The sequence below is a fragment of the Eurosta solidaginis genome, chromosome 1, assembly GCF_040869045.1.
Source record: "Eurosta solidaginis isolate ZX-2024a chromosome 1, ASM4086904v1, whole genome shotgun sequence".
NCBI classification, from domain to species: Eukaryota; Metazoa; Arthropoda; class Insecta; order Diptera; family Tephritidae; genus Eurosta; species Eurosta solidaginis.
In genome coordinates this window covers 395,527,191-395,549,682 of record NC_090319.1, presented here as the reverse complement: position 1 = coordinate 395,549,682, position 22,492 = coordinate 395,527,191, and the positions used below count along the sequence as shown (strand labels likewise).

At 43.2% G+C, this 22,492-nt stretch overlaps 2 protein-coding genes across 3 annotated transcripts in view; both read right to left on the bottom strand.

The window, feature by feature from the left end:
- Positions 1-17,584, bottom strand: part of Oamb (Octopamine receptor in mushroom bodies) — a 73,344-nt gene extending 55,760 nt beyond the window's left edge. For both annotated transcript variants that reach the window (XM_067763729.1, XM_067763730.1), the window contains exons 1-2: positions 17,333-17,584; positions 15,676-15,912 (exon numbers count right to left, since the gene is read on the bottom strand). In XM_067763729.1, coding sequence (XP_067619830.1) covers positions 15,676-15,912; positions 17,333-17,584 — 489 coding nt within the window. The remainder of the gene's footprint in view (positions 1-15,675; positions 15,913-17,332) is intronic.
- LOC137238557 (diacylglycerol kinase theta) overlaps positions 17,495-22,492 on the bottom strand; it is a 156,852-nt gene continuing 151,854 nt past the window's right edge. Inside the window, exon 19 of the mRNA XM_067763710.1 lies at positions 17,495-17,634. Within this exon, the coding sequence (XP_067619811.1) occupies positions 17,581-17,634 (54 nt within the window). The 3' untranslated portion in view covers positions 17,495-17,580. The remainder of the gene's footprint in view (positions 17,635-22,492) is intronic.

The following is a 22,492-nucleotide window of genomic DNA, read 5'->3' as shown; positions in this document are numbered from 1 at the left end:
ATTTTCATACAACTGGGAGGCTAGGGTCTCGAGATATAGCCCAAAACGTGGACCCGGGTACCTCTAGAATGCGTTTATACAATATTGATATCAAATGAAAGCTGTTGATGAGCGCTATAGTACAGGGTAATTTTCATACAACTGGGAGGCTAGGGTCTCGAGATATAGCCCAAAACGTGGACCCGGGTACCCCTAGAATGTGTTTATACAATATGGATATCAAATGAAAGCTGTTGAGGAGTGCTATAGTACAGGATAATTTTCATACAACTGGCAGGCTAGGGTCTCGAGATTTATCTCAAAACGTGGACCCGGGTACCCCTAGAATGTGTTTATACAATATGGATATAAAATGAAAACTGTTGATGAGTGCTATAGTACAGGATAATTTTCATACAACTGGGAAGCTAGGGTCTCGAGATATAGCCCAAAACGTGGACCCAGGTACCCCTAGAAGGTGTTTATACAATATGGATATCAAATGAAAGCTGTTGAGGAGTGCTATAGTACAGGATAATTTTCATACAACTGGGAGGCTAGGGTCTCCAGATATAGCCCAAAACGTTTACCGGGTACCCCGTGTTGTGTTTATACAATATGGATATCAAATGAAAGCTGTTGATGAGTGCTATAGTACAGGATATTTTTCATACAACTGGGAGGCTAGGGTCTCGAGATATAGCCCAAAACGTGGACCCGGGTACCCCTAGAATGTGTTTATAAAATATGGATATCAAATGAAAGCTGTTGATGAGTGCTATAGTACAGGATAATTTTCATACAACTGGGAGGCTAGGGTCTCTATATATAGCCCAAAACGTGGACCCGGATACACCTAGAATGTGTTTTTACATTATGGGTATCAAATTGAAGCTGTTGATGTATGCTTTAGTACAGAGTAAGTTTTACACCGCTGGGTGACTACGGTCTCGAGATATAGGCTAAAACATGGACCCGGATACTCCTAGAATGTGTGTGTATTATGGATATCAAATGAAAGCTGTTGCTGAGAGCTCTAAAGTTCATTGTGATATTCGATTTAGTCGCATCAACCTGGCAAAACTGATAAATATGCATGCGAAGCCGAAATAAAGACAAGAATTAATAATACCCACATACCTATTTACATACGTCCTATTCGATTTGCCTGAAATTTCGTATATAAATTTGTCTATATTAGTATTTACGATGCTATTTTCCGGGACGTGTACCAGAGACGGACTGGGACTGGGATTAGGATTAGGACTGGGACTCAGACTGAGACTCGGAGTGGGACGGGGCCTGAGGCTCGGAATGGGACTGGAACAAAATACATACCACCCACTGGGACTGGCAATAAGAGATGAAGAAGAAGGAGAAAAACTTGCGAGAAAAGTGTAGAGGGGTAGGGCAGAGTTAGATGGAAAAAGCTTATTAAAATGTATGCAGATAGGCCAAATTTAGGGCAGAACAACGTCTGCCGGGTCTGCTAGTTATATATAAGATAAAAATAAACCTCACTTAATGTTATAAAATATTCCTATTATTTGCTTACTAACTCATCTGGCCATTTTCAGGAACTTTACTGAGCTTGAAAGCTTAAAGTAAGAACCGAAGGTTTGAGGAGTCAAAAAAGTTGTTTCCTCGGCGGCGGAATGCTGCAAATTACTTTTCTATGTACTATAATCGATCGAATCTCATTTGCCTGCCCAATTCAAAGTAGTAAAACAAGCAAGCAAAAGGATCATAAAGGCCACGTCCCGAGCATAAGAAAATCAAATTATTTATACCGCCGGCGCCGGTATACTACGAACACTACACCGCTTCGCCCGATAAAGATATCGGTGTAAACCTATACATATCTTAATATATAAAAAACACGTGTCACACAATTGAGGCCAATGGCCGTGTGTAGTTTGATCTAACTTGAAATATAGGATAGGTGACTGGGTGACTAGGGTCTCGAGATATAGGCCAAAACGTGGACCCGGGTACCCCTAGAGTGAGTTTATAGAATATTGATATCAAATGAAAGATGTTGATAAGTGCTTTAGTAGAGGGTAATTTTCATACCCCTCGGTGGCTAGGGTCTCGAGATATAGCCGAAAACGTGGACCTGGGTACACCTAGAATGTATGTATAGAATATGGGCATCAAATGAAAGCTGTTGATGAGTGCTTTAGTAGAGGGTAATTTTCATACCCCTCGGTGACTAGGATCTCGAGATATAGGCCAAAACGTGGACCCGGGTACCCCTAGAGTGTGTTTATAGAATATGGATATCAAATGAAAGCTGTTGATGAGTGCTATTATACAGGATAATTTTCATACAACTGGGAGGCTAGGGTCTCGAGATATAGCCCAAAACGTGGACCCGGGTACCTCTAGAATGCGTTTATACAATATTGATATCAAATGAAAGCTGTTGATGAGTGCTATAGTACAGGATAATTTTCATACAACTGGGAAGCTAGGGTCTCGAGATATAGCCCAAAACGTGGACCCGGGTACCCCTAGAATGTGCTTGTACAATATGGATATCAAATGAGAAATGTTGATGAGTGCTATAGTACAGGATAATTTTCATACAACTGGCAGGCTAGGGTCTCGAGATTTATCTCAAAACGTGGACCCGGGTACCCCTAGAATGTGTTTATACAATATGGATATAAAATGAAAACTGTTGATGAGTGCTATAGTACAGGATAATTTTCATACAACTGGGAAGCTAGGGTCTCGAGATATAGCCCAAAACGTGGACCCAGGTACCCCTAGAAGGTGTTTATACAATATGAATATCAAATGAAAGCTGTTGAGGAGTGCTATAGTACAGGATAATTTTCATACAACTGGGAGGCTAGGGTCTCGAGATATAGCCCAAAACGTTTACCGGGTACCCCTAGAATGTGTTTATACATATGGATATCAAATGAAAGCTGTTGATGAGTGCTATAGTACAGGATATTTTTCATACAACTGGGAGGCTAGGGTCTCGAGATATAGCCCAAAACGTGGACCCGGGTACCCCTAGAATGTGTTTATAAAATATGGATATGAAATGAAAGCTGTTCATGAGTGCTATAGTACAGGATAATTTTCATACAACTGGGAGGCTAGGGTCTCGAGATATAGCCCAAAACATGGACCCGGGTACCCCTAGAATGTGCTTGTACAATATGGATATCAAATGAGAACTGTTAATGAGTGCTATAGTACAGGATAATTTTCATACAACTGGCGGGCTAGGGTCTCGAGATTTATCTCAAAACGTGGACCCAGGTACCCCTAGAAGGTGTTTATACAATATGGATATCAAATGAAAGCTGTTGATGAGTGCTATAGTACAGGATAATTTTCATACAACTGGGAGGCTAGGGTCTCGAGATATAGCCCAAAACGTTTACCTGGTACCCCTAGAATGTGTTTATACAATATGGATATCAAATGAAAGCTGTTGATGAGTGCTATAGTACAGGATATTTTTCATACAACTGGGAGGCGAGGGTATCGAGATATAGCCCAAAACGTGGACCCGGGTACCCTTAGAATGTGCTTGTACAATATGGATATCAAATGAGAACTGTTGATGAGTGCTATAGTACAGGATAATTTTCATACAACTGGGAGGCTAGGGTCTCGAGATATAGCCCAAAACGTGGACCCGGGTACCCCTAGAATGTGCTTGTACAATATGGATATCAAATGAGAACTGTTGATGAGTGCTATAGAACAGGATAATTTTCATACAACTGGCAGGCTAGGGTCTCGAGATTTATCTCAAAACGTGGAACCGGGTACCCTAGAATGTGTTTATACAATATGGATATAAAATGAAAACTGTTGATGAGTGCTATAGTAAAGGATTTTCATACAACTGGGAGGCTAGGGTCTCGAGATATAGCCCAAAACGTGGACCCAGGTACTCCTAGAAGGTGTTTATACAATATGGATATTAAATGAAAGCTGTTGATGAGTGCTATAATACAGGATAATTTTCATACAACTGGGAGGCTAGGGTCTCGAGATATAGCCCAAAACGTGGACCCAGGTACTCCTAGAAGGTGTTTATACAATATGGATATTAAATGAAAGCTGTTGATGAGTGCTATAATACAGGATAATTTTCATACAACTGGGAGGCTAGGGTCTCGAGATATAGCCCAAAACGTGGACCCGGGTACCCCTGTTGTTGTTGTTGTTGTTGTAGCAATGCTCGCCCCACCTAATAGCCGCGACCGATCACAAATTGTCATCAATATCCTCTAACGGGAGTCCAAGGAAACTTGCCGTTTCAACAGGGGTGGACCATAAGGAAAGGGGTGTTAGAGGCGTTGGTTCCACATTACAATTAAAGAGATGGTTGGTGTCATGTGGGGACACATTGCAAGCAGGGCATACATTTTGTATGTCGGGGTTGAGTCTGGATAGGTAAGAGTTTAACCTGTTACAGTATCCAGAACGAAGTTGAGCAAGAGTGACACGCGTTTCCCTGGGGAGTATGCGTTCCTCTTCTGCGAGTTCTGGATATTTTTCTTCAAGTACTGGATTCACCGGGCAATTCCCGACATAAAGGTCCGACGCCTGTCTATGGAGTTCACCAAGGACCTGCTTGTGTTTTTCCGCTTCATACGGCTGGGTTCTCAGGTGCCGTATTTCCTCAAAATGCTTACGGAGATGACTCCTTAGGCCCTAGGCGGTGCTGGTTCGTCAATCAGATGTCTGTTGGGATGCCCAGGTTTCTGGGTATTCAACAGAAACTGTTTGGTCAGCATCTCATTTCTCTCCATGATGGGGAGTATTCTCGCCTCATTATGCAGATGGTGTTCTGAATTCTTGGAACAATTGCGGTTGCGTGCGCACCAAAATGTAGATCCTGATCAAACGTCACACCCAAGATTTTGGGGTGTAGGACAGTCGGTAGCGTAGTGCCATCGACGTGTACAATATGGATATCAAATGAGAACTGTTGATGAGTGCTATAGTACAGGATAATTTTCATACAACTGGGAGGCTAGGGTCTCGAGATATAGCCCAAAACGTGGACCCGGGTACCCCTAGAATGTGCTTGTACAATATGGATATCAAATGAGAACTGTTGATGAGTGCTATAGAACAGGATAATTTTCATACAACTGGCAGGCTAGGGTCTCGAGATTTATCTCAAAACGTGGAACCGGGTACCCTAGAATGTGTTTATACAATATGGATATAAAATGAAAACTGTTGATGAGTGCTATAGTAAAGGATTTTCATACAACTGGGAGGCTAGGGTCTCGAGATATAGCCCAAAACGTGGACCCAGGTACTCCTAGAAGGTGTTTATACAATATGGATATTAAATGAAAGCTGTTGATGAGTGCTATAATACAGGATAATTTTCATACAACTGGGAGGCTAGGGTCTCGAGATATAGCCCAAAACGTGGACCCGGGTACCCCTGTTGTTGTTGTTGTTGTTGTTGTAGCAATGCTCGCCCCACCTAATAGCCGCGACCGATCACAAATTGTCATCAATATCCTCTAACGGGAGTCCAAGGAAACTTGCCGTTTCAACAGGGGTGGACCATAAGGAAAGGGGTGTTAGAGGCGTTGGTTCCACATTACAATTAAAGAGATGGTTGGTGTCATGTGGGGACACATTGCAAGCAGGGCATACATTTTGTATGTCGCGGTTGATTCTGGATAGGTAAGAGTTTAACCTATTACAGTATCCAGAACGAAGTTGAGCAAGAGTGACACGCGTTTCCCTGGGGAGTATGCGTTCCTCTTCTGCGAGTTCTGGATATTTTTCTTCAAGTACTGGATTCACCGGGCAATTCCCGACATAAAGGTCCGACGCCTGTCTATGGAGTTCACCAAGGACCTGCTTGTGTTTTTCCGCTTCATACGGCTGGGTTCTCAGGTGCCGTATTTCCTCAAAATGCTTACGGAGATGACTCCTTAGGCCCTAGGCGGTGCTGGTTCGTCAATCAGATGTCTGTTGGGATGCCCAGGTTTCTGGGTATTCAACAGAAACTGTTTGGTCAGCATCTCATTTCTCTCCATGATGGGGAGTATTCTCGCCTCATTATGCAGATGGTGTTCTGAATTCTTGGAACAATTGCCGTTGCGTGCGCACCAAAATGTAGATCCTGATCAAACGTCACACCCAAGATTTTGGGGTGTAGGACAGTCGGTAGCGTAGTGCCATCGACGTGGATGTTCAATATGGTCGACATTTGGGGCGTCCATGTTGTAAATAAGGTCGCGGAAGATTTAGTCGGTGACAATGCCAGGTTTCGCGAGGCGAAAAAACTGGAGAGATCAGGGAGATAGCCGTTTATTTTATTGCATAGCTCATCGATCTTTGGGCCTGGGCCTGTGGCCATTATTGTGCAGTCATCGGCGTAGGAAACGATTGTGACTCCTTCCGGTGGTGAAGGTAGCTTAGATATGTAGAAATTAAACAAAAGCGGGGATAGGACACCACCCTGTGGCACCCCTTGTTTAATTCTCCTTTGTTTTGATGTTTCGTTTCTGAATTGCACCGATGCCTGCCGACCACCCAGATAATTTGCGGTCCACCTTTTAAGACATGGGGGAAGGGTGGACCCTTCCAGGTCTTGCAGTAACGAGCCATGGTTGACCGTATCAAAAGCTTTTGATAGGTCTAACGCTACGAGTACTGTTCTATGGTGGGTATATTGATTCAAACCGCAATTTATCTGGGTGCTAATGACATTTAGCGCGGAGGTAGTGCTATGGAGTTTTCTGAAGCCATGCTGATGAGGGGCTAGCTGAAAATGTGCTTGGAAATAAGGGAGCAAAATGGCTTCAAGCGTCTTTGCCACTGGCGATAGGAGATATATCGGACGATATGACTCACCTACGTTAGCTGGTTTCCCAGGCTTTAGTAGCGGGACCACCTTGGCCATTTTCCATTTCTCTGGTATGACAAAGGTGGAAAGAGACAGGTTGAAGACATGCGCTAAATATTTGAAACCCTCTTTCCCTAGGTTTTTAAGCATCGGCATGGCTATGCCGTCTGGGCCCACTGCTTTGGATGGTTTAGCGCGACCAATGGCGTCCTCAACCTCTCTAGCGGTGATGGTAATTGGTGACGCGCTGAGTTTGTGTTTATGTGCGTGTCTATTGGCTCTCCGTCTATCTTTGTCGACCGTAGGATGCATTATATATTGTCGGCAGAAAGCGCTCGCGCATTTTTTCGCATCCGACAGCACCTTATCGCCAAAGGCGATGGAAACTTTGTCTTTGTGCTTAGTCGGATTCGATAGGGACTTTACGGTGGACCAAAGTTTACCTACACCGGTAGAGAGGTTACAACCTCTTAGGTGCTCTTCCCATTTCGCCCGCTTGTGTTCGTCCACAAGCAATCTGATGCGTTGGTTTATATCCCTTATTTGGGGGTCGCCTGGATCAAGCTGTCTTATAAGGTCGCGTTCCCTCGCTAAGCTCGCGGCCTCCGCCGGGAAGTGGGGCCGGATTTCAGGAATTCTCCCGGCGGGAATGAAATGTGCCGAGGCGGATTCAATGACCTTACGGAAGGCACGCTCCCCTTGGCGGGCATCAGTCGGGATAGGGAGGGCAGCAAAGCTGCTGTCTGTTGCAGATTTATATTCTTCCCACTTTCCTTTTTTGAAGTTTATGAAAGTGCGTTTTTCGGTGACGATGAAGTCAGCGGTACGCTCGAACGAAATAAGTATGGGCAGGTGGTCGGATGCCAATGTTACCATCGGCTGCCAGTTGACGCAGTTTACGAGTGCTGCGCTCACGATTGAGAATCTGGCGAGCTATGACAGCTTCCTACCATACGTGTGGGGCGTCTCCGTTTATTGTGCAGAACGTCGTTTCGTCTATTTGATCCGCCAACATCTCACCCCTACTCACTCTGAGTGTGGATTTCGCTGTGTACGGACGTGTTTTGTAGTCGCGGACAGTTGTGTTGAAAAATTCAGTGTGTATACCTAAAGAGTATGCTTAGTGCGTTTTTGTAGCAAAACAAAGGGACGTAAAAACCTTTGTTTGTGTGATTTACTGTAAGTATTGGACATTTGGAGCCCCAAGTTAGCGGTCAGCCGAAGGTCAATCTCCGGCGGAGCCCTAATTTCTGTGCGCGTGTTTTGGTTGTTACCAATTTTCACCCTAACCTCAAAGTGCTTGCACGTGGAGGTATACTTGTGTGTGTGCGCGCATTCAATCGGCTGTGAGTGAGTACCCAGGTGAAAACTTGTGTGTGACTACACACTGTTCCGCTTGGGACCAGTGTTGGTCTACTTGCTCAGTGAGCAATTGTGGACTGCCTGCGTAAGGGGGCATAAACCCATACTCGAATTAGTGGCAGTATCAGCTGTAGCGTTTATAGTCTGCCCGTTCAGCTCGGCGTAGCTTCGTGCCGGTCGACTCGTCCCCGATACGGGGAACAGTGTTCCGTCCGTCGGGGCGGTGGTAGTGACCACGTCAGCATTTTGCTGACAAACAGCGTACGAGCTACGTCACCGCGCTTTTGCTATAGCTGACGGGTTGGGCTGCTACTGCTGCTGACCACTGGTTCTGAGTGGTTATAGCCCTCTAATTTAGGATAGCCTACATTCGCCCAGTGGGCATCGGTCTTCTCCTGGTGATTACTTCCACATCCGTGTCGTGTAAGTGTGACCAAGTTTGTCTCTGGCGACAGGCGCTTTGGGGAAATGAAGGGCGGTACAAGGGGCGGTGTAAGGAAGCGTCCGGGGCCGCGTTCCGTCGGAGGTCGTTCTTCTGCGGCCGCTGATGGGTCGACCTCGGGGGATGAAAAAGGGGTGAGTTCGCGGCAGTTCCTGAAAACGAACACCGGGAAGGCTACCGCTGTGCAAATCGGTCGCAAAGCGGGAAAGGAGACGGGTAAGTCGGGGATACCGGTGGCGTCGGGGAGGGCGACCACCTCAAAAATCGCTGAACGGGGAGGCAAGGGCGGGCCGAGTAAGTCCGCGAAGTCAGAGGATGAGGAGAGTACGCTCCCGAAATCCGAAATTATTCGCCTACCCTCCAAGGAGGAGCGGGATAAAGTCCTCGCCAATAAGAAGTTTTCCGAGGTGGGATTAGAAGTGTGCGAAAACCGGAAGCAAGGCACTGGGGTGGTCATTCGGGGGGCTTACGCGCAAATCTCCCCTGATGAATTCATGGAGGAGGTCTTTCGTCTGAACCTCGCGAAGGTTGACCCTGAGTGTCAGAAGTCAGAGGTTAGGCTGATCAGTCGACCTTGGAAGGCAGACGTCGAGGGAGCAACGGTGACCGTCACCCTGGAGGGACCGGACAAGTTAATGTCCCCCCTCTTGGATGCGGGCCGTTGCTATGTCAAATGGTTTTCCTTCCCGGTTCGGCCGGAGAGTCAAACCTATAGCTGCTTCCGTTGTCTGAGTTTTGACCACCAGGTGAGGGACTGTGGGTTGAAGGCTGCCGTCTGTCGGAGGTGCGGACAGGAAGGGCATATTGAGGCAAAGTGCCCTAATGGGGTACATTGCCGAAATTGTGCATTCAGGGGCAGACCCGCCGCACATCTTATGATGTCGGCGGAATGCCCGACATATGCTGCCGTTGTTGCCCGTGCACTCGCCAGACATTGATGGGTTTAGTCCTTCAACTCAATTGTCAGGGAGCGTACTCCGTTGTGTGTGAATTGGGGGCGCGCATGGCCGAGGAGAGTTGCAGTATTGCCCTGCTCCAGGAACCCTACACTACCAATGGTGTGGTGAGAGGGCTTCCTGGAGGGTTTAGGTCCTTTTGTGACCTTCGGGGCAATGCTGCGGTTGTGGTGAATGAGCCAAATTATGAATGCTTGTTGTTGAATGCGTCTGAATGGGGAATATGTGTGAGCATTGAGGGCTCCTTCGGGAGAGCCGTCTTTGCAAGCATATATTGTAAGTTTGGAGAACCCATGGAACCATACATCCGATACCTCGATACGGTGCTACTACTTGGGAGTAGCACGCCAGTTATCATTGGTGTGGATGCCAATGCCGTATCCCCTATATGGCATAGCAAAATATCCAGGACTTCTCCTGGATATGCTAGTTATGGACGGGGCGAGGCGTTGGGCGAGTGGGTACTCACCTCTCACGTTCATGTTGTGAACGAACCGAGTGGGTGGTACACATTCGATGGGCCCATGGGTAGGAGTGACATTGATGTTACTCTCATGAATGAGCCAGCAGCGAGAGCGTTCAGTTGCGGATGGAGAGTAAGGGGGGTGAGGGGATAAGCGACCATAATCTCATTGAGATTGTGGTTGCTCCCCGTACCACCCCGGATGTGCTTGGTACGCCTTCCGTAATGGGGTGGCGTACTGCCGGGGCAAATTGGACTCTGTACGGGTTATACGTCGAGCAGGAGGTGACTGCTACACCCCTCGATGTATTTGCAGAGCTCCCAGTAGATCAGCAGATTGCCCTCTTGAACGCCTGTATCTGGCGGGTCAATGACAGCATGTTTGAAAGGTGGAAGAAGGAGCGTTTTCGCTGTGTCAGGTGGTGGACGCGCGAACTGACCCAGAAGAGGAGATCTGTCAGGCGCCTGAGACGTCGGTTTCAACGCGCCCGGCATATCGATTCCGATGGTCTGTCCCAGGTTAGAAGTCAATTAAGTGTGGAAACGCGTGAGTATAAGAGAATGGTTGTAGAGGTGAAAGAGGAACAATGGCGCAACTTCGTGTCAGAAAATTCGAACGACCCCTGGGGACAGGTCTACAAGATCTGTAGGGGTCGCCGCCAGACCGAAGTTAATTCCCTCCGTGTGGGCGAGCGAACAATATCAACATGGAGGGAATGTTCAGAGCTGCTTATTGAAGGGTTCTTTCCTAGGGCGGGGGTCCAGGTGCCTCCCCTTGCACGGGACGTACCTGTACCTCCACTAGAAGTTGAAGAGCTGGATTATGCATTTGGCCCGGTTAGGTCTAAACGGTCTCCGGGTTTGGATGGAATAAACGGAGAAATGTGCAAGTGTTTGTGGAAGTTTATTCCGGAATACTTGGAAGCCGTTTATGATAAATGCATATGGGAGGGTTACTTCCCACGTGAGTGGAAAGCTGCTAGGGTTGTCGTTCTCTTGAAGTCGCCTGACAAAATAAGATCTGATCCTTGGTCTTACCGAGGTATCAGCCTTCTTCCAGTGCTTGGTAAAGTGCTGGAGAGGGTTATGGTTGAGCGGCTTCAGGAGCTAGTTGGGGGTAACCAATCGGATAGACAGTTTGGGTTCAGGAAAGGACGCAGCATTGAAGACGCCTGGATGCATGTCCAAGACTGTGTAGAGAGAAGCTCCAATAAGTATGCCCTTGGCATATTTATTGACTTCAAGGGGGCGTTTGACTTCCTGCGCTGGGACAGGGTTATCGAGCGGTTAGTGGAGCTCGGCTGCCCGGAAATTGCTTTGTGGCAGAGCTATTTCTCGGACAGACGAGCTACTATCGTTGGTGCCTGCGAAAGTGTGGAAAGGGAGGTGGCTCGTGGTTGTCCGCAGGGATCCATCTGTGGTCCATATATATGGAACATGATGATGGACTCCTTGTTAAGGCAACTCGAGCATCTTTGCAAATTCAGCGCCTATGCGGATGACCTCCTCTTATTAGTAGAGGGGGATTCTCGCGCCAGTATTGAGCGTACCAGCGAGTCACTATGTCAAGTAGTGGCTGGCTGGGGCGCCCATGTTGGCGTAGAGATTTCGGTGGACAAAACTGTGATGATGCTGCTCAAGGGCAGATTGTCACAGAATCGCCCACCGGTTGTCCGTATCGGCGGGGTTAGCATCAGATACGCGACGAAAGTCAAATACCTGGGGCTGACAATGGGTGAGCGAATGAACTTCCTGCCACACTTGGATGCTGTCAGGGATAGGATGCAGAATGTTTCGGGGCAGTTACGACGAATCATTCGGAGTGACTGGGGCCTGAGTCGCCGTGCCGTTCGCACAATATATCGTGGCCTATTCGTAGCATGTGCTACTTTTGGTGCCGCCATATGGTACCGAACGGTCATGACTGCTCATGGTCAGAGACGCGTGCTGAGCATACAGAGGTGCATGATGCTCCCATGCATGCCCTTGTGTCGTACCGTTTCCACGGATGCGATGCAGGTGCTTCTTGGTGCACCCCCTCTCGACCTGGTGGTTATACAGCTTGCTGTTTCCTTCAGGCTGAGAAGGAGGGCAAGTTTGCCGCTGTTGGAGGATGAATGGGCCGCCGACGATAATGTGGAGAGTGGATGGTTGGAAAATAGGCGTCGATTAGAAGGGGTGGTTAGAGGGAAGTGGCAGGAGCGCTGGGACAATAGTCCCAACGGCAGAGTAACGTACGGGTACATCCGGGACGTTTCATTTGTGGCGGAAAATCCAGACTTCAGATTTAGTCTGAGCCTGGGTTTTCTGCTTACTGGTCATGGTCCTCTTAATGCATTCTTGCATAAGAGGAGCTTGAGCGAAACGGAGGGGTGTGTATGTGGGGCTGCATATGAGGATTGGTTGCATGTGTTGTGCGAGTGCCCGGAGTACTCGGACATAAGGGATTTGGGTAGTTTTGGGGTTAATGTTGATGAAGGTAGAGTTGATGTGAGTGGAGCGCTCTCCACTAGTCGGACTATTGATTTGCTCAATAGGTATGCTTTTGAGGTGTTTAGACGGAGGAGACGTGGTGGTGACCGTGGTGGTTAATTTGTGTGTGTGTTCGTGGATGTGGGGGTTCTAACCCCAACTCACCCCTAGGCGGCCGGTCCGGAGTAGGTGGATACTCAACCGGAAGTGGCTTCGGCTGCGAAAGTCAGACCAAGACTTTAAAGTGGTACCACGGGGAACAGATAGCCCGCGGAGCTTGCTCCGTTTCTGTTCATTTGCGGTTGGCCCCTTTGGGAGCATCGTGGTGGCTGTGGTTGATATCCGAATGCGGTAAGAGTTGGTCAGCTCGAATGTGGAGTTGCATTGCAACCGGGTGCCATGACCCATAGAATGGAAGAGGTGTTAGATAGGCCTCCAACCCCACCAAGGTGATGATGTGTCCACTCACATTATCGATTGGTACCAAGGTAAGCGAGCCTTGGGGGCTGGTCAGACCCGCTTTGACCTGTGTACTTGGTACATGCGTGAGGTTAGGTCTTCGAAGATAGGCACTCACGTAAAACCTACACTCGCTCACCCCTACTGTCCGCCCGCAAGTTTGAATGCCATAGGTCGTGATGGGCATTGAAATCGCCTAAGATAATGCGATTGTTGCCAGTGAGTAAGGCCTCGATATTAGGGCGGTATCCACTGGGGCAAAAGGTGACAGGAGGGATGTAGATGTTGATGATTTCTAGATTTGCATCGCCTGACCGGACAGATAGGCCTTGACGTTCTAAGACATTGTCACTGCGGTTGATGCCAGGATCAAATATATGATATTGCACAGAGTGGTGTATAATAAACGCGAGGCCGCCTCCATTTCCGCTCTCGCGGTCTTTCCTGTGGACATTATAACCAGAGCAGGTCTGCAATGCAGATCTTGCTGTGAGTTTAGTCTCTTGAATCGCAGCAATGCGGATGTTGTGCCGCTTCATGAAATCGACTATCTCCGTAATCTTCCCAGTTAGTCCATTACAGTTGAACTGCAGAATTCTGAAGTGCATGAGGGGTGACGCCGCCACTCTAGGGGTAAGTGAGGGGTGACTACGCCTAGGTTGTGGAAGGCCAGGACGCAATTGCTGTTGTGGCCTTGGGACTGTGCGCCCTTGGGCAAGCATTGGGGTACCCGGATGATTTGGGTTTGCGACCTGGCAACATGGCGCGATGAAACCCGTCGAGGGGTTGCCGTCGCGGAGACCAGAACATCTAGGAAAGTGACACCACCCAAGGCAGGAGCTGCATTGAGCGGATGTCGCAAACCTATATATTCTGTGCTGGCAGACGGTGCAAACGGAGGCAGGGACTAAGAGTCTGTTTCCCTGACCTGCACGATTGCTGCCAGAAAAGAGGGGGGGGGGGGGGGGGGGAAGAAGACGGGGGCAGGGGCTGATGCTCAGCATTGCTACCAGCTCTACTACGAAGGTAGTAGTTATGAGTGGTATCAGCTGTTTGAGTTGTTGGCGCCGTGGGGCGCGAGCAGCAGCGGGTACTTGTTGTGACTTGCTGAGCAGCGAAGCTGCTGGAAGGTAGTGGGGATACGCTTAGGCGTAGACTACGGGACGCCCTTGGGCGTGAGCAGCAAGGAGCCACAAAAGATTTATAAAAGTTACGTGGACGTCGGGTTTTGGGATCGAGCCCAGAACAACCTGTCCGATGCAACCATCCCTTGCACGAGACACACTGAACAGAGTATGACCGTCCTAAAAAGATTCTTTTCTGGCAAATGCAGCAAAACCATTTCTCAGGACCGGGGTAAGGAGACGGACCCGGATTGGGTTCGATACCTTCCCGGAGTAAGAGAATATGTAGCAGTCCTGCTGCAAGGAGCTGCTGGGAGGATGACAATTTGTGGGAGGGACGAAACAAATTAAATGGGGTCACACTGAAATGACAGTCCTTGGTCGGGAAAAATCCCGAGTCGCTCCGGTACATAGAACCGACTGCCTTGGGAAGCGTCGGGTACCCCTAGAATGTGCTTGTACAATACGGATATCAAATGAGAACTGTTGATGAGTGCTATAGTACAGGATATTTTTCATACAACTGGGAGGCTAGGGTCTCTATATATAGCCCAAAACGTGGACCCAGATACACCTAGAATGTGTTTTTACATTATGGGTATCAAATTGAAGCTGTTGATGTATGCTTTAGTACAGAGTAAGTTTTACACCGCTGGGTGACTACGGTCTCGAGATATAGGCCAAAACATGGACCCGGATACTCCTAGAATGTGTGTGTTTTATGGATATCAAATGAAAGCTGTTGCTGAGAGCTCTAAAGTTCATTGCGATATTCGATTTAGTTGCATCAACCTGGCAAAACTGATAAATATGCATGCGAAGCCGAAATAAAGACAAGAATTAATAATACCCACATACCTATTTACATACGTCCTATTCGATTTGCCTGAAATTTCGTATATAAATTTGCCTATATTAGTATTTACGATGCTTTTTTCCGGGACGTGTACCAGGGACGGATTCGTACTGGGATTAGGACTAGGACTAGGACTCAGACTGAGACTCGGAGTGGGACGGGGCCTGAGACTCGGAATGGGACTGGAACAAAATACATACCACCCACTGGGACTGGCAATAAGAGACGAAGAAGAAGGAGAAAAACTTGAGAGAAAAGTGTAGAGGGGTAGGGCAGAGTTAGATGGAAAAAGCTTATTAAAATGTATGCAGATAGGCCAAATTTAGGGCAGAACAACGTCTGCCGGGTCTGCTAGTTATATATAAGATAAAAATAAACCTCACTTAATGTTATAAAATATTCCTATTATTTGCTTACTAACTCATCTGGCCATTTTCAGGAACTTTACTGAGCTTGAAAGCTTAAAGTACGAACCGAAGGTTTGAGGAGTCAAAAAAGTTGTTTCCACGGCTGCAGAATGGTACTGCAAGTTACTTTTCTATGTACTATAATCGATCGAATCTCATTTGCCTGCCCAATTCAAAGTAGTAAAACAAGCAAGCAAAAGGATCATATCATAAATGCCACGTCCGGAGCATAGAACTACTATGTATTTGAAAACAAATTTTGTTTTGTTTTCCAATGTTTACATTATTTGAATGCATACCTTTTGATCCTTCCAACCAACAAGAGGTGGAAAACAGATAACAAATGATAAAACCCAAATTCCAGCAATCAACACTTTGGCTCGCTTTGTAGACATTATATTTGGGTAAGTAACAGGACGAGTAACGGCTACATATCTATCAAGGGAGATGGCACATAAATTCAAAATAGATGCTGTGCACATCCAGACATCAACAGCAAGCCATATACGACACCAGATATCTCCAAATATCCACACCTGTAAAGAAATAAAAACAGTGAGATCACTAAAAAATAATGATGATATTATCACTAGTTCTTAAACATGACATTGTTAATACGTTTTGGTATAAACAAAGGATAAAAATCATTTTGTCTGTATTGAGGAAGTGATGCTGTGCTTTTTTGTTGAACTTCTCAGAAGATGATATTTTGCCTTACACTTTATTTGCAAGCGAACTCTTCCTATCAGAACGGTAGGATATCCTAATTTAAATATATTTCTTATTCTACCTCCATAATTGAAAAGGTCCATTCCTGATATGATATGCAAGACATGAACTTTGCTATTTCAGAAAAGGACTTTTACTAATTCGCATTAGCCTGCTTTGCGCTTCACCCCTTATCAGGCAAGTTGGCAAAGAAATGGCCCCAAATCTGAAATCGAACAATTGCAAATGACAGACTAGTATTTTAAATGATTAACTTAAAAAAATGTAATATCAGAGATGAAGGATTACATGCAACAAAGGTATAAGTCACAGCGACAATAGTATTTTACGAAAATTTAGTAGAATAAATAATCGACACTTTTATTTTAAACGCTATAACATCCACCAGAATATAAGTAAATAACTATCATACTTAAATATTTGTTACAAAGATCTGCATTCTTAGGGCGTTAAGGTTCATATGCCCAATAAAAAACATTTTTGTGTACACAATTTTTGTTTAAAAATTTGTTTCAAGTTTCTAACTGGGCATGTATATCAAATAATATTTACAAGTAATTAAGTTAAAAATTCTTACTTAGTTCCATATGTATGATCCAAAATAAAGTGCAAGTCTCGAAAATCAAAGAAGGAAGTTTCAAGTCTAAAATTATCGGTTTATATTCTTTGAAAAATGATTTCAACCTCTATATTTTGTATTTGTATTTGTTGTTGTTGTTGTCGAAGGCTTTGGGGAGTGTTATCGATGTTGATGGTTCTTTGCCGGATATTGTTTCGGTACGCTCCGGTAAGAAAGCACCATTAAGGTACTAGCTCGACCATCTTTGGAACGATTTATATGACCACATTAATCCTTCAGGCCATCCCTCCCTACCCACCCCTAGTTCCATGAGGAGATTGGGGTCGCCAGAGCATCGCCTGTTAATGAAACAGGATTCGCCGCGGCTAGGTGAGGTTGACAATTGGGTTGGAGAAGCTATATATTGCGCTGGCAACCCCTTGAGAGGGTTGCGCTACACAACCCCTTGAATCCCATTTCCTATTTTGTATTTTCATATTTTGTAAAGGTTGAGATAAATTAGTAGTTCTTCACATGTCAAAATACCAGTTATTTCTATCTTCTATTATTGCAAAATGGAACGAATTTATAAAAAAAAATTTATTTACAAAAATTCTGTCATTGTTTTGAAAACATCATTTACATATACATATATACAAATAACTCACCTTAAATACCTCCCATGTCGCGGAGAAAGGTAAAACCGCTAATCCAACTAACAAATCTGCCACAGCTAAATTTACAATGAAATAATTTGTGACGCTACGTAGCTTGTTTGAACAGAATACAGCAGCTATAACTAGGGAGTTTCCCGATATGACCAATAAAATGATAAATAAGAGTACAGTTAGCGAGATAACATTCGCGGGAGCTGACCATTTTAATGTTTTTATCATATCATCACACTCCGTACCATTCATAGCGGTGACTTAATTAATGGCATTAGAAATTGCGCGTACGAGTTCATTGCCTGAAAAGATAAAATCATCTAAAATTTAAAGAAATTGAATAACTTGTTATCATAAAAACATAATATTATTAATTGTTTTTTTTTTTTTTTTAATTTGCCAATAATAATTTTATCAATACGAATTTCTCATAAAATACGCTGCACAATAAATTTTCCGTACTCAACGTTAATTTATAACTCTAGACCCTCTTGCTAGATGTCGTCAGTAAGAAATCGATATTGCTAGTTTTTGTTATCGTGCGGAAATTTTGAAAGTCTCAGTTTTCGTATGGCCGTCGATATGTAACTAAAAATCTATATAAATTATTTTTTTCCCACAGAATTTACCTACTTTCAGTCCATAACTTAATAATTTCTGATTTTATAATTTGTGAAAGGGACTGCAACAACGGGAATTACATGAATGTAATGAACTTTGCGGCAAGATTTGAAGTGCAATCTGAAGGACGTTTGACCCCTACAATTTGTTTGACTGGTTTCAAAAAGTTTCGATATAGCAGAGTCAGACTATAAGTAAACTTAATTTTTTTCCGCAACCTTTACCACGGACGGAAGTTCATTGTAGGTGGACAAAAGTGATAAATTCGAAGTGCGGAAACCGGTTTTTTTCTCCTACTCACATTTATTTCAGGGCAAGGGACTTCGTTGGTCCTGTTTGAAATGCTTTTCAGACAAAAGCGGAACGGTCAAACCAGGTCAAACACACGAAAATTTATTCGTGTCGTGTTTTGAATAAGATACTACTGAGGACGACTTAAAGTTCTACATCGCGTCTAAAATGAAAGCTGATAATGTAGTAATAAGAAAACCTAAATTTATTTATGAAAGAGATATTTCGTCATTTAGAATTGACGTACTTGTAAAAGGCTTTGATTCCTTGTCGAACAGTTTTTTGTCATCCGGTGCTCTAGTGCGGGAAGTTGAGTAAAGGCCGAATACAAAAATTTAGGGCTTAGTAACGGTTTCGAGTAATAAGGACGCTCAAAAAACCAAGTGCAAAGACTTTGAGCATTTATTATCAAAATGATAGAGGTTTGAATATCAAGTTAGCGGACCTTCCTTTAAAATCGATTCACTGCAAATATAACATCACAACCTTTACAGAAACGTGACTCAAACCACATACCTTTAATGCTGAAATTCTTTAAAATGATTACCCAGATGTTTATAAATGACCGCATTGACAGAGTCGGAGGTGGAGTTCTGCTAGCTGTTCATTCTTCCTTACCATCTGTTTTCGATTTCATGGAATTTAATGCATTCGGATACACATAGACAAATCCCTTTATATCTACTTAGCTGTTTGCTTTATTCCTCCCGCATCTGATATAGACTATATGGAGCATATCGCCTTGCTTAAACTGTTAGATTAATGACTAAAACTTCCGATTCTATGATTGTTTTGTCGACTTTAACTTGCCTCATATCTCATGGAGTACGTTTGACCATAAAAGTGGCGTACAATGAATTTTTGGATGAAATGTGGGAGCTTTGTATTCATCAGATAAATCTAATTGCAAACAAGTTTGAAAAGATTTTAGATTTAACTTAGGTATGTCGACGATATATCTAAATTTTCTTTGAGTCGGTGTGATCCCTTGGTCTTACCAGAAGATGTTTACTATCCTTCGTTAGAAATAGTTTACGAGATAATAACTTATGTTCAAGGGTGTGATGTCAAAGCAACTAAATTTAATTGCAGCTTTGACTTAAATTTTTCTATATCTAACTTCAAAACAAATAAATAAAGAGCTATCTAAAAACAGGATTAAAAATAGATTACTTAAAGTATGCAACTGTGCGTCTGAAGTACCTTGCACTAAACAAAAGATGCTACAAAGCTTATTCAAGCAACATTCAAAAGAATTTAGCGACCCTTTTCTAAATAAAGCTCTTCATTAGTGAGACCGATACTTGAATACGTTTCAATAATTTAGAACCCAAATTACCAGGTCCATATAGATATAATTGAATCAGTCCGGAAACAGTTTTTACTTTTCGCGTTAAGGGACCTTCATTGGCATCCTTTGTATAATCTGCCCCATATACAATTCGTACCCTTCCTAGTAGAAAGGAAATGCTTGGAATCATTTTTATTATCAAACTGCTTAACGGTTTGGTTTCTAGCCCATTTCTCTTGAGCGAAGTGAACTTTAACGTTCCCTCCCGGCCATAATGATATTTCAAACCTGTTTCTGAAGCAGTGTCGAACTAATTTTGAATTAAATGAGCATTTCCTTTGTTTGTGTCAGAATTATTACTCTCACTATGCCACATTTTATATTTGGGACTCAATTTTTATCATTAAGAAAACTGTTCTTTCCTCCCTTAATAATTAACAGCTTTTCGGAGTCATAATAAGTAAATATAATAATAATATAATAAATGTAAGGCGCGATAAACTCCGAAGAGATTTTAGGCCGATCTTCTCTCCAATTTGCGTCGTGCTCCTTTTAATTTTTCCTACAAATTGGCGAGACGGCACCTACATATGTTTTATGCCAACTCCGAACTAGTACCTAGGACCTACCTAATTATTTTATAGGTTTTAGTATTATTATTACTTCATGTAAGTATTGTTTTCAATAAAACCGTTTAACTTAAAAATTTTTTTTTATTATTTTATTTTCAAGTTTTTAGTCTTAATTGCCTATTATTTCCCCTTGCATTTAGTTCATTTAGTGACTGATTATTACAAGGACTCTCTCCTGACAATTTGTTACAATCTAAGTCCTCAATACATAATCCTTCCAAAGACTTTACTCGACTCTGCGCCACGTATGCTTGTCCCTCCTCGAACTCCAAAATATTTCGATGTCACTTCTACCAGACTGTATGTAATATTTGTTCCAAATATGGACCAAATCGGACCATAAATACAATTTTTTTCAATATCTCGATCCTTGCGCTACCAAGCGGCGATTTTTTTCACAGGCAGTTTTCTATTCATGTATGGATTATGTGTTCCAAATATGAGCCAAATCGGACCACAAATACGTTTTTTTATATCTCGATCCTTGCGCCACCTAGCGGCGATTTTTCTCTGTAGGTCTCTTTCTATTGTATGTATTATGTGTTCCAAATATGAGAAAAATCGGACCACAAATACGATTTTTTTGAATATCTCGATCCTTGCGCCACCTAGCGGCGATTTTTCTTCATGGGTCGCTTTGTATTCTTTTATGTATTATGTGTTCCAAATATGAGCCAAATCGGACCACAAATACGTTTTTTTAATATCTCGATCCTTGCGCCACCTAGCGGCGATTTTTCTCCGTAGGTCTCTTTCTATTCTTGTATGTATTATGTGTTCCAAATATGAAAAAAATTGGACCACAAATACGATTTTTTGAAATATTCGATCCATGCGCCACCTATCGGATATTTTTTCTTATTATTGCATTGGCATCGAGTTCTGAACTATATTCCAAGTTTCAAGCTTGTAGCTTATCGGAAAGTTACTTAAATTTTAATTAAAACATTCGTTCACAACGGCCGTGCGTTTAAAAAACAAAAGTACGTGTGGCACTCGGGGACTGCCGCGGTAAAGCTATTGCATATTATCATCTTATGCAATTATAATATTTATGCAACATTTTGTTTTCTTTGATATTAGTTCAAGTTTTGTCTTTGATATGAATTCAAGTTAACCTTTTTAAGCGTGGTGACCGATAAGAAAACAAATTTTTTAATTTTATTGAATAAATGAGAAGTTAATATTTAACTTTCACTTTAACTTTAACTGTATTCTTAACTTTAACTTTCACTTTAACTTTAACATTCACTTTAACTTTAACTTTAACTTTAGCTTTATTTTTAACTTTAACTTTAACATTAACTTTAACTTTAATTTTAACTTTAACTTTAATATTCACTTTAACTTTAACTTTAACTTCCACTTTAACATTCACTTTAACTTTAACTTTAGCTTTAACTTTAACTTCAACTTTAACTTTAACTTTAAATTTAACTTTAACCTTAACTTTCACTTTAACATTAACTTTATTTTTGACTTTAACTTTAACCTTAACTTTAACTTATACTTTAAATTTAACTTTAACTTCAACTTTAACTTAACTTTAACTTTAACATTAACTTTAACTTTAACTTTATTTTTAACTTTAACTTTCGCTTTAACTTTAACATTTACTTTAACTTTAACTTTATGATTCGGGGTGGGCGTGAGCTTAGCACCTGCTAACAAGCCAACCTATTATAAACGAACGCAAGTCATTTTCTGTCAAAAATGTCTCATGCACATATACAACTTGTATGAGAGCAACTCAAATTGAATTTGCTGCGTGAAAACCTAACTCGATTTCCAATTTTTGTTCTGCGTGACATTTAGATTTGACGTTTGCACACATGCTTTACAAGCCAACCTAATAAAACCGCACTGCGTTTTTTTAGCGCACGCAAACAACCCGGCCCCCCAAAGCCCCCATTACTGATACTTAGCATAGACTTGATATGACTTGGGGTAAACTTGGCAACTTAGCCACGATTATACTCCACTTGGCGCATAAAATCTGGCATCATAATCAGCGTTGAAATTTATTTTTAAATAAATGTCAATTTGTATGACAAAATGTCAAAATGAAATGGAAACAAACAAATGGCATCTCAAAATGTAAACGTCACTTAGAACTTACATAGAAAATCAAAATTCAACAGACTTCTAAGTCAAGTTAAGTTTTGAGTAATCAGTATCATGCAATGTTCATTTAACAGAACTGTAAATGACAGCTCGCAAGCCAAGTCAAGTCTATGTGCTAAGTATCAGTAATAGCCCAAATAACCAGAGTCCTTTTTAATTTCGAAGTTCACAGTCCACATTTTCTTTTAGCAGACTGTGGGG